At 39.2% G+C, this 13,111-nt stretch overlaps 2 protein-coding genes across 2 annotated transcripts; both read right to left on the bottom strand.

Moving 5' to 3' along the window:
- Nucleotides 1–2,048: 2,048 nt before the first annotated feature.
- LOC129496951 (putative olfactory receptor 10D3) lies at nt 2,049–2,990 on the bottom strand. Its single transcript, XM_055305298.1, has one exon. It carries the CDS (start codon nt 2,988–2,990, stop codon nt 2,049–2,051), a length of 942 nt encoding a protein of 313 aa, XP_055161273.1.
- A 7,498-nt stretch (nt 2,991–10,488) lies between these two features.
- Nucleotides 10,489–11,424, bottom strand: LOC129496950 (olfactory receptor 958-like). The gene has a single exon (XM_055305297.1). It carries the CDS (start codon nt 11,422–11,424, stop codon nt 10,489–10,491), a length of 936 nt encoding a protein of 311 aa, XP_055161272.1.
- Between the last annotated feature and the right edge of the window lie 1,687 nt (nt 11,425–13,111).

The raw sequence follows: 13,111 nt of genomic DNA, 5'->3' as shown, positions 1-13,111 counted from the left end.
CCTTCTATTCCGGAAAAAAGTTGTGGAGAATGATGTGGAACTTCGAATTGCTCACTTTTCTGTTGCTGTGTCCCAGCTAGTCCCTAATTGGCATATGCCAACATGTCTCACTATGGGCCAGAGATCTTCGCTCATCTACCACCTATGTCCTAGTGCTAAACCAGCACTGCCTATCTTGGTTACCATTTCTTTTATAGGGGTAAGACAAAAAATGTCCTTTTCTGGGATATCCTATCTTTGTGGGTTGGCATTAACAAAGGTAAGTGCTCCTACTTAGCACTTTATCTGTTCTTACCTGGAAGACTCCCAAGCATTTGAAAAACAGTTTCTTAATATTTTAAGAGCAAAATGCCATTGTTTCATAACCTGGCCTCATCATATTCCAGCTGTGAGATCTTGAGTGAGGAACTTATTTTTTTTTCTCTAAGCCTTAGGAATTCATCAATACAATGGGAATAATAACACAAATGTCGCCAGATCATTTTGAGGATTAAATGAGATCATTTTTTGTATGACATTTGGCATAATACCTGACAATAAGTAAGAGCTCTATAAATAATAATCTTCACAATACTGGCCCAAAGACAAAAATTTGAAGAACAAATGGGTCAAGAGGTTATTTAAAACAATTATATACTGATATTTCCAATGATTCAGAAAGTTCTAGAAGGAATCTTTGCTATTAGGAGCTGAACTTGTATAATATCCTAGTGAATCAAGACATTTTCAAGTTGGAATTTTAATAGTACAGTGCTTAGGTCAGAGGTGCAAAGTGTAAAATGATGTATATTCTAGGCAGTTAACATGATGGACTCAGCAAAATCAAATCTGAACTCTTATCTTCAGATCTAATCAGTGTCTTACACAGAGCTTCCATGTAGACACTTGTGAGCCAAAGTAGATCTTTGATGTATATCAAATAATGAAGAGATCACATAAGACCAAGTATAATAATACATATTTCATTTGTAATTGTCTTTATTGGAAGAGCAGAATTGTTTGGGAGGTGATGGCATGAACCTTGGAGCTCTACCAAATGTAGCAAGTCCATGTGAGTGTTGAAGACGAAAGTAAAGGTTCAGGTGCTAAAGAAGCAGCAACACCTTTAAAGCTACGGGTAGAAGAAAACAACACACATCTTGTTTGTTGTCCTGGAAGATGCCATGGAAATTGCATACTCCGGAGGCTATAATGCTTTTTTCCAATGAAATTTTGTGCTTAAATCTAATACACAGAGCAGGAATAAGGGAAGTCCTCACTATTCATAACTTGGAAGCCTTAGAATAAATTCACTGGAGCCCTTGGGCTCTTTGAGTCTTTCTTAGAAAACCACTGGTTTAGTCTAACAACCTGACCTGATAAAACCAATTGCTTTTTCACACTCAGAATCACACTATGAGCTAGTAGTGAAATGGACACCTCTAGTTTAGGACACTAGTCACAAAATTTTCACTTTCCTTACACAGTTGGGAGGTAATCGTATTTGCCTAAGGACCTACAAGCAGGGAAAACAGGCATGAAGAAAATCATGGGATGGAGAGGAAAATATCTTTGCTGATAAATTCTAAGTTATTCCTTTTTTGTACAGTTGAGGATAAAGAGAAAACATTTGATTTTGCTTCTGACATTCAGTCTGTTAATATTGAAAGAGAGAAGATCCTATCATACTCTCAGTTATTTACAATCGTTTTTTTCTGCGGATTGCCTTCCTTATAACTTGGTCTGACACATAGTTTAGAGGGACATGAGCTGAAAAAGGTAGACAAATGCTGCAGGAGCAAGATCATCTTTCTTCCTTTTAGTGGCAGGAGGTTCTCCACAGAAGAAAAACAAAACAACAGCAATCCAGACTGTTATCTGGAAGCTAGGAGAGTGTACTTAGGTAAAACAAAAAAAAAAATAAAATAAAATAGACAAAAAAATGAAGTATGATAGAGTCAGCCATGCTCTTCATTGTGTGCTGAAAAGTTACACATGAGGATTCCAGAAGGGTATTTTGCATGTTGGGCCAGAAAGAAATTCCATGTTGTATACCTATCCATCCACTCTTACTGGCTCTCAAGAACGTGGCTTGTCCTGTGCAAAATTATTTTCAGGGCTGTTTTCACTTCCTTATTCCTCAAAGTATAGATCAAAGGATTCAGCATTGGTCCTACAAGATTCATCAGAATTTGCACTACAGTTCCCAGCATGGGGTTAGGCGTGGGCTGCAAGTAGACAGTGATGATGGGTCCATAGGCACAAAGGATGGCAATGAGGTGGGCACTACAAGTGGAGAAGGCCCGGCGGCGGCCTTCGGTTGAATGAATATGCAAGATGGAGATGGTGATTCGAGTGTAGGATAAAAGGATTAGGAGAAAGCAGAGGAGAGACACCAGGCCAACGTTGGTGAAACTCACCCTCTGGGCTAAGGATGTGTCAGCACAGGCCAGTGGCAAAAGTGCCGGAATATCACAAAAGAAGTGATCCACTTCATTGGGACCACAGTATGGCAAAGTGAAGGTGAAGAAAGTCAAGATACTGGAATGGATACACCCTAACAGCCATGTGCCTGCAGCCAGGGCCCCACAGATTCTAGGACTCATGATGACTGTGTACCGCAGAGGGTAACAGATAGCAGTGAAGCGGTCATAGGCCATCACAGTATACAAGAAGCATTCAATGCTGCCAAGGAAATGGAAGAAGAAGAGCTGGGAGATACAACTCTTATAGGAAATGAGTGGGCTCAGTCCCATGAGGTACAACAGCATTTTAGGACAGGTCACAGAAGAGAAACTCATGTCAAACACAGACAAGTTCCCCAGAAAAAAATACATGGGTGTGTGAAGGCGAGTGGAAGAAAGAATAGCCATGAGGATGGACACATTTCCTAGCAGGGTGCACGCATAGAAGGGTAAGAACAAGACAAAAAGCATAGTCTCCAGCCCCTTTGTGTGTGGAATCCCCAGCAGGATGAATTCAGTCACCACCGAGCAGTTCTTCTTCTCCATGAGAAAGTGTCCTAGGGGAGGAAAAGGAAGGAGAGGACATGGACAGATGTCCTGGCTTGATGGCAATGAACATACTGGGCAAATGAAATATGCCATTGAAAGGATAGCATTCTGGTTCAAAGTTAAGAAAAAGTTGCTTATGACCCATATTACAGGGCATTTTAACTGGAATGTAGTTGTCATAGAAAATTTAAGTTTTGTGCCAAATAGTTTTGTTATACCAATTCTAAATACAGACATCTCTTATTAAAACAATACTTTTTTAAAAAGAAAAGCATCTTAGAGGAAAGATTTTTCAAAGGGAAGGACAGAGCCCACACATATGTGTGTTCCTTCAGAGAGGAAGGATCTCAAATCTTCAGAATCAACCAGGGGCTTTTTCATTTGGCAAGATAGGAACTACAACTTAAGAATCACTATATTTTTTTAATCACCATATTTGTGGACCACTACTACTGACAACATTGTTTCTTCTCTCTCTGACTTTTCAGAGAGACATAAGGGTTGAACAATCAATGCTTTACATTGGAAATGCTGATACAACATGATTTCAGTTTAGTAACCCTCACAATAAGTTTTTGAGATAAATCTATAGAAAAGTAAACAGCCACGCATTAAAAAGGTGAAGCAACTCTCCTAGATTGAGATAGCTAGAATGGTAGAGCTAGGGATCTACTTTTTTTTCTCCTGACATCATCAGTCTTTCCAATGTATGCATCTATGGTGGACTGTGACTTTACTAGCCTTCTCCTATTTTGCCTCCGTGTTATTCATGTTTTTTTCTTGTTGATGTCACCAGGCTAGGAAAATATTCCTTCTCCTCGTTAGTAAGCAATGGAAAGCCAACCTGTCCTTCCCCACCCACACCACCACCACCACCACCACCACCACCACCACCATCACCACCACCACCATCACCACCACCACCACATACACATGAAGTTATAAAGTTTGATGTGCACTGCTATATTCTAGTGTAGAAAACAATGTCTGGCACAGAGCAGGTTCTTAATAAATGCTTGATGAATGAAGTAGTCAAATGACTCATTCAATGACTGACAAAACTGGATAACATTCAGTATTTTGTCTTATATAAGGACTTAGATGATACTGTGGGATAGAAGTCTTCATCCACAACCTTGTAAAGAAGCATGATCATCCACTTGTTCCTGTTTGGCCTTATTCTTCTGAATCTTTAGAGTTTCTCTCTTTACCTTCATGGCATCTGTACCCAGGAAGAAGCTCTGCACTGTACTCTAAAAGGTGACCAGACCCCAAATTAGAACTACACGCAATCTACTTCCCCCCACCAAAAGCCCTGGATGTTTTATGAAGAGGAGTCACACATTACAGAAAGAATTGGCCCAGTATATCCAGGTGAAGTCTCATTTGGAATGTCAGGTCTTTTAATCATTTTGAATCAAGTCCAAATCCCTGGGTATAAAGGACAATAATAAGAAAGGAGTTTTTGAGTTGGTTGGCCAACATGATGAGGTGAAGGGCAAACAAAGCAAATAACATCCTATTCTGTGTTTAGTAGCTCCATGCTCCTATTCACCCTAGACTCAGAAACCATTTGTAAACCAAGACTCCAAGTTCTCTCCATGAGGCATATGAAAAACAAAAACAGAGCAGAAAGAAAAAAGATGAAGGTGGCACTCACGTGACTTACAAGGAGGAAATTTGATCCTTTCACCATCTGTCTCTATAGGATCTTTTGCCTCGATTTGCCTTTGATGTCACATGGTAAATAAGGGTCAGGGATCTCCTCCCATGATCTGGAAAGCTCTTTCTTAGTGAAATAAACTCAGGCTAAATGAAGTAAAGCTGAGTGTACCTCTGTCTTCTCCAAAGATTGCTTCCAAGACACTAATAGCTACATTGTTTTCTTTTATGTGGAAATTTAAATGCCCTTGGAGGCCTTTGGGATCCCATTCCTGAGTGAATTCTGATTCAAGGGGGTTGTTGAACAAAGGGAGTAATTACAAGTAAGTAAATGATCTAGTTGAAACAGAATATGCTAATGTTCCCCCTTGTGGCATTACTACAGCCTGAACAAGATTGAACCATGTCTACACTTTCTATTTCTGTGGTTGATCTAGAGAAGTGAGACAAAGGCTGAGAGGTACAACTCAATCCTAGGATATAGGTAGAAAACATTTTCTTAGTTTCAGGATATAATATTAGAATGAGAAGAACAACTATATATCTCATGCTTTTAAATATCCAATTTCAAACACTTTATCTCAAATTGTTCTCCATAGCTCTTCTCCTACTTTTGAGATGTAGTATTTTGATTTGGAAACATAATTTCCATGATTAGATTCTCCAACAAGCAGTTTTGTCAATTGGCAGAGTTGGCTTTTCTGAACTAGGACTTGTTCTCCATGTGATTTTTCCAGAATTGTATTAATATATAAAACAAAACATATTTATTAAGGATATATACAACTATGCACAAGACATGTTTGCTGAATCTGGAATTTCTTTCTTTCCTTTTTTTTTTTTTTTGAAGGGTGTCGAGAACCTTGCCACTTGAGACCAGATGTTTATAATGTTAGAATTGTTCATCTTTCATGTACAAAGGGTTATAGTTTTCAAAGAACCAAAATACATTAATTAATGAATGAAGTAAAGAAGGCAAAAGGAAAAGGGCTTAACAGTGCAAAAATCTGGCTCTCTGAAAAGACTAAGGGGTATTCCTTTATAAAGATGACTGCTAAAGGGGTGTCTGGATGGCTTGGTAGGTTAAGCATCTGCTTTGGCTCAGGTCATGATCTCAGGGTTCTGGAATCAAGCCTTGCATCCAGCTCCCTGCTCAGTGGGGAGTCTGCTTCTCCCTCTTCCTGGGCCTCTCCCTCTGCTTGTGCTCTTTCTTATGCACTCTCTCTCAAAAAAATTAATAAAATATCTTTTTAAAAAGATGATTATTGGACAAAAGAAAGTACATATAAAAGTTTATTTTTAATAAATTTGAAAACTATGATAAACTGGATAAATCTTAAAAAGATACAACTTATCAAAACAGACTCAAAAATATAGAAAATATGAATAGATATATGTTTTAGTTTCTATGGCATAATCAATTATTCCAAATCTTGGTGGCTTAAAATAACTGACATTTGGTTTATTTGGGTCAGGAATCCAGACACAGCTTAACTAAGTGCCTCTGGCTCAGAGTCTTTCTTGAGGTTGCAAACCATTGTCTGGGGCTACACTGTTTTTGAAGGCTTGACTGGAGAAGGATTTGCTTCCAAGGTCCTTCACATGGCTATTGGTAGATCTGAGACCTGTCCATAGGACTGCCTTGCAATATAGCAGCTGGCTTCTCCCAAGGCAGTCAATCCTAAAGACAGTAAAATAGAGCACATTCACCCAAGGTTGAAGGCATAGTCTTTTATTTTTAAAGATTTTATTTATTTATTCATGAGAGACAGAGACAGAGAGAGAGAGAGAGAGAGAGGCACCAGCAGAAGGAGAAACAGGCTCCCTGCAGGGATCCCAATGCGGAACTCAATCCCAGGACCCCAGGATCATGACCTGAGCCAAAGGCAGACCCTCAACTACTAAGCCATCCAGGTGCCCCAATATAATCTTTTATAATGTAATTTTGGAAGTGATATCCCATCACCTCTGCTATGCTGTATTCACTAAAACAAGTCACTAAAACTAAGGACCTGATTGCACGAAAGCATGAATCCTAGAAGATGGGGGTCATTGGAGGCCATATTAGAGAGGCATTGCAGGCCAGTAGGGGATGTTGAAATAGAATATAAATGATGCTGGGACAATTAATTGGATATTCATATTTTTTTTTAAGTAGAAGGCAATTGAATTCTTATCTCATCACAAACAAAAGTCAATTCCTGATGGATTAAAGACTTAAAAGTGAAAATCAAGACTGTGTGAAAGAAATCTATTCCAAGTCCCTCCCCATCCCACGGCAGGAGACAAAACTCACAGTTGTCTGCACTTGGCTGTAACTCTTTGTTTTTCTAGGTCGTGGTGCCCTATAGTCTCAGTAGACTCCAACTACAAAACATATTCTTCTCTAGCCTGCTCACAACCCACATCCCAGTGCAGCCCTGGACAGAGTCCCTTAAGAAATCTGCCATCGCTTGCTCTACCTGGCCAAGAGTCTATGCCCTCCACACCGCCCTCATGGGGTCAACTGCAACCCTCTCATATCCTTAAAAACCCTTTAAAAGGCCCAGCCTAACAGAAACTCAGGGCTGACCTTTCTCTAGATGTCTGGCCTCTCCCATCCCTTGGAGAGTGAATAAAGTCTGTCCTGCTTGTTGCTCCACTCTTCATGCAATTATTTGCCGCCCATGTCACCAGGCACCCTAACTCTATGAAAACCCTAAAGACACAAATTAAGTATAATATATGATTTCTAAACAAGATGCAATCATCTCTGGAAGAGATTATAAAGGAAAAGTTTGATAAATTATTCACATTAAATGAACACATTGATTTTATTTAAAAAAAAAAAAAGACAGAGGAGCCGCAGACTAGGAAAAGATATTTGGAATGCATATTATCAATAAAAGACTAGTATCTAGAATACATACAGAACCACTGTGAATCAATTTTATAAAAGTCAAAATACTAAACAGAAAACTGAGTTAAGAAAATTACATAAATCTCCCAAAGGAGGAAACCCAAACTGTCATTAAACAGATACGAAGTTGCTTAAATTTATTAGTAATCAAGTACTGTGATTTCAAAATACAGTGGCCACAATTTCATATCATCAGATTGGCAAATATTAAGAATAAGATCATTACAAAGTGTTGACAATCATGAGATGTGCCATGAATTCTCATCCTCTGAGGATGTGGCTTTAATTGTTAGAATCATTCAGAAAGCAGTCTGGCATCACCTAGCAAATCTGCTATTTGAATTCCCTCCATTTCAGCCATTCTGCTCCTGAATGCATCTTCTAGAGAAACCTCTTTGACCTGTGCTCTAGAGACATGCAAACGAATGTTCATAATAACAAATTAGGAGCCACCTATGTCTTAAAACAATAGAATGAATTAAAAAATAATAAAATGTAAAATTTCAGCCATATGCATCAAAATCAATGAATTTCAAAAACAAGTTTGAAAGGAATAAAGGCAATCATGTATGAGTCTATTTTAACAAATTTCAAAAGCAGAAAAAAACTAAATAATATGTTGTTTAGGGATTCATACATAGTGCTAGATCCATAAATAAAATAAAGATATTTCCTTAACAAGAACAGCTTGCTAATAACTACTGTGAGGATACGATGACAGAAGCACACAAAAGAAACTTCTAGATTATATTCTATTTCCTGTACTGGTTGAAAAGTACACAGGTATCTATTAATATTCTTTAAATTTTATAATATTTTTAAAATATGAAAGATTTCACAGCAAAAATAATTTTTAAGACTGCAATAAATAAGAATGTATTATTAAATTTGTTTTGAATACTGTAAAAATATAAATAATAGATAATATATATATTTACTCACAATCAAAAAAGAATGCAGTCAGCTTAATTTATTGATTATGGAAAACAACACATAATTTATTGATACATAATTTTAACAGGATTTATTATTTTTGATTTGTTCACCAAATATATTTTAAAATACAGATTAAAATTTCATTATATGTTAGGGCATAGAAATGGACAAAAACAGCTTAGGGTAATTACAGATTCTACATAAGCCCAAAATGGCCATGATTCATGACAACCTTTCTAGAAAAGGTCAAAATCAGTAGTTGATGTGATTATGCTGAAGTATGCTGTAACTTTTGGCTCTGTCCTTTGAAATAAATATGTATTTTACATTCATCCAGGGAATTAGAAATGGCAAAAGAAGAACCTCATTATACTAAGTCCTTTGAAAGTTCTGGAGGCTTGGCACATGGGGATTTAGGGGGTTGCTTTTATGGGTAACTAGGAAAGGAGAAGTTAGCCCAATATAGCTAGAAAGAAGGTGATCTGTCTATCCATCAGGCCAAGGACAGCTCTAGTTGCTAGTACTACTCTAATAGCCCAGTTGGCCCAGTTCCTTATTAAGAACTAGTCAGGGGGACACCTGGGTGGCTCAGTGATTGAGCGTCTGCCTTCAACTCAGGGCGTGATCCTGGGATTGAGTCCTGCATCGGGCTCCCCTTGAGGAGCCTGCTTCTCCCTCTGCCTATGTGTTTGCCGCTCTCTCTGTGTATCTCATGAAATTAAGAAAGAAAAAAAAAAGAAGAAGAAAGAAAGAAAGAAAGAAAGAAAGAAAGAAAGAAAGAAAGAAAGAAAGAAAACGAACTAGCTGACTAGAGTCAGTTCCCAGAGTAGATAGGAAATAATTAAAACATGCAAGTGGATGGTCCCACCCAGAGAACTATCACCACTGCCCAACAGAGTTTGTTTCTCTGTGAAGATAGGAGGAGCACAAAGCTCCATGATTTCTGGCACTATTCTCAGAGGGTCTGGTCCCACCACTGAATGAGCTGCAGTCACTCACAGGCATACACACCACCCATCATGTCCTTTAGCACTGAGCAGTCAGACCACAGGCAGCAAGAGGAGATTCACTCTGTCTAGTACCCTGCTAAATTGATGCAAAATCGATGCAATAATCATATCTTGTGACAGATTTTGGTAGACTTGTCAAAATCACATTCCAAGGTGCCTACCCAATTGCTCTTAGCAATTGGGTGTTTTGTGGATGGAAAACGAATGCAGTTACTGATGCTAGCAGGGGGAAGCTGAGTAACTTCGGAGGGGAATGGAGATTGCTTGAATGAGCAAGAATAGTGTTCGTTTACCTTCATGCCTTTGGAAACTGGCCATAAGGATATAAGGAGCAGAGGTATCAGGACATGTCTAGGCATCCGCATGGATCACATCCAGATGGCCCTGCTGCAGTGAAGAGTTCTCAGAAGATGTACTCGAGGTGCTACACAGTCCTCTCACAGATGTGCGTACCTTGTCCCTTAACATCCGTCTTTTCACCACTTACCCCTGATCAGAAATTCACCTTGCACCGTGGTGAGACCCAGCCCATGTCAAATTCCACTCTTAAACCATTATCAACATGTCCTTGAAAAAACTGGTTCTCAAATTCAACTAACCTCTGTGATAGGAATCAGCAAACTATGGCCAGTGGGGCATTATCTCATTTGCTACCTGATTGTGTAAGTAAAGTTTTCTTGGAACAGGTCTCATCCATTTGTTCGTATATTTTTCTATGGCACTTTTCATGCTACCATAGTAGAGTTCAGTATTCACAATAGAGACTATACGGTCCTCAAGGCCTAAAATATATACTATCTGAACGTTTAGAGAAAAATGTTTGCTGATCCCTGGTCTATTAAATGGGGAATATGTCACAGGTTTGTATCAGTTGAATTGCTGCTCAGCTGTCTTCATGGCAGAAAGACAACGGTCATAGATACATGTTTTTAAATTAGTTTAACATACAAAGGAGAAGACAAAAACATCAGCTTTACCCACAAGGGGACTAGTGACCTGAAACTATCTGGCCCGTACCCAGTTTTTTCAAGGCTCCTTTGACATCTTTGTTTCTCAGAGTGTAGATTGTGGGGTTCAGCATGGGGGTGACTACATTGCCAAAGATTTGCACTGGGGTTACGAGTACCTCGCTCAAAGATGGCTGGGTATAGATGAGGGCACAGGGCCCAAAGAACAGTGTGACCACCGAGAGGTGGGAGACACAGGTAGACGCTGCCTTGCGCCTCCCCTCAGCAGAGTGCATCTTTAGGATTGCAATGACAATGCGGATGTAAGAGGCAAGGATGAGCAGAAAACACATCATGGGCACAAGGCCGATGTTGGTGAAGCTCACTGTCTCAATGATGAGGGTGTTACCACACGCCAATTTGACTACAGGAAAGATGTCACAAAAGAAATAGTCTACCTCATTAGACCCACAGTAGGGCAGTTGGAAGGTCAGCGTGGTGAGAATTGTGGCGTGAAAAGAGCTAGTAAACCAGGTGCCAGCAGCCAGCAGGGCACACACCCGGCGGTTCATGATGGTGGTGTAACGCAGTGGGTGGCAGATGGCAGCAAACCGGTCATACGCCATCACCGTGTAGAGCAGACACTCAGTGCTGCCGAGGAAGTGGTAAAAAAAGACCTGAGACATGCAGCCCCCCAGGGAGATGACTCGGTTCCTCACCAGCAGGTTGGCCAACATCTTCGGTGTGCTCACAGAAGAGAAGCCAATATCTAGCACAGAGAGGTTACAAAGAAAGAAATACATAGGAGTGTGGAGGTGGGAGTCAGACATCACAGCCACAAGGATGAGCAGATTTCCTAGTAGGGTGCAGAGGTAGAAGACGGAGAACACAACAAAGAGCATGGTTTCTTGCCCTTCTGTGTGTGGGATGCCCAGCAGGATGAACTCTGTAACCAAAGTGTGATTCCTCACCTCCATAGAAGTTAGACTTTATTCTGGAAAGGAGGAAACAATAAGTTAGTGGCCCAAGGAATGAAATCGCACTGCTTGCTACCAGTAGATTGACAAAAGGAAATGTAATCATATGCTCTGTCAGTGAAAAGATAATGCGTATAGTTATTTGGACTGGGGGCAGCAAATGCCTCAGGAGGACGTGTGGTCTCTGGGGTGAGGACACAATGCAGGCAACTTGACTGGTCCATAGACAGGTATTATTTTATTATTATCAGATGGAGAAGAACAAAATACAAAGAGCATAGAAGTTTTGAGAACTGAGAACAAAGAGGAAAGACGAAAGAAGGAAAAGAAAATAAGATAGAGAAAAGAGGAGGAAACAAATTAGACACATTTATAGTTTACATAGAATATTCACAACCATTTGCTTCTGGAGCTTTAAAAGAATCCTCGAAGTCAAGTGTAATATCTCCATTTCATAGATGATAATGGAATGATGATTCAGGGAAGTTAAATAACTTGCTCAGATCCTCAGATACAGATCATGACAGATCCAGAATTGGGACCCAAGGATTCTAAATGCATTATACCATAACTGGAAAAAAGGAAAAAATAACTATAGAAATGCAGATAAAAGAAAAATCAATGTATTCTCTGAACTGAAAGGGTCTTAGTGATAATTTAGCTCAATCACTGACTTTTTAATTTGGATTTCTCCGTAAATGTCCTTGCCAAGTGGTCCTTGAACTCCTTTCTAATCATTCTTAGGTTAATTCTATCCTTTTGTCTATTATTGTTCAACAGTTCAGACAGCTATGCAACAAGGAAGGTTGTCAATGCTTCTTTGTTTCAGTCAATGTGCTCAAACATCTCAAGAACAATCAAAGCAACTTTGAGAACACTCTGACCTAAAATCGAACTTTTTCATATGTCAAACTACGAGGAAGAGTTTCATCCTGGTTTCTGCTAAGTGCTGGAACCATTCTTTTTTTTTTTGTTTTATTTTGTTTCTGCAAAATCACAGATCCTTACATATATGGCTTAAAGGTTTCCAGTTTCATCATTTTAGTATTTACACATCACCTGAGCCTATTAAAGTATCTTTGTGTTGGGACGCCTGGTTGGCTCGGTCAGTTAAGAGTCTGCCCTCAGCTCAGGTCATGATCCTGGGGTCCTGGGATCAAGCCCCGCATTGGTTTCCCTGCCACTCCTCCTGCTTGGACTCTCTTTCTCTCAAATAAATAAAATCTTTTTTTTTTTTTTTACATAAAGCATTTTTGTGGATTTTGATTCTGTCATCCAGTATAAACTGTGTTCTTTTCCTCCAAAAGCAGAACAAAGTAGCCAGGACAATTAAGCAAAAAAACAAAACAAAACAAAAATAAAAATGGACAAAAACATAAAAAACAACAAAAACAACAACAGCAAAACATTCAAATTGGAAAAGAATAAGTAACATTTTGTAGATTACATGATCTTCTGTATAGAAAACCTGAAAGACTCCACACACACACAAATAGCCACCACAAGTGAATGGATGAAGAAAAGGTTGTACATACATGCAATAGAATATTCTTCTGCCTTTAAAAAACGAGATAAGTGTAACATGTGGCCACATGATTGGACCTTGAGGACATTAGGCTATGTGAAATAAGCCATTCACAGAAGGACAAACAAACAGATTCCACTTTCATGAAAATCTAAAATAGTC

This window comes from Nyctereutes procyonoides, unplaced genomic scaffold, assembly GCF_905146905.1.
Source record: "Nyctereutes procyonoides isolate TBG_1078 unplaced genomic scaffold, NYPRO_anot_genome, whole genome shotgun sequence".
In the NCBI taxonomy this organism is placed as follows: domain Eukaryota; kingdom Metazoa; phylum Chordata; class Mammalia; order Carnivora; family Canidae; genus Nyctereutes; species Nyctereutes procyonoides.
This window is presented reverse-complemented; position numbering and strand designations above follow the sequence as displayed.

Coding starts and splice junctions, on each gene's coding strand:
- LOC129496951 (XM_055305298.1), bottom strand. CDS start 2,990: ATGGAGAAGAAGAACTGCTCGGTGGTGACTGAATTCATCCTGCTGGGG.
- LOC129496950 (XM_055305297.1), bottom strand. CDS start 11,424: ATGGAGGTGAGGAATCACACTTTGGTTACAGAGTTCATCCTGCTGGGC.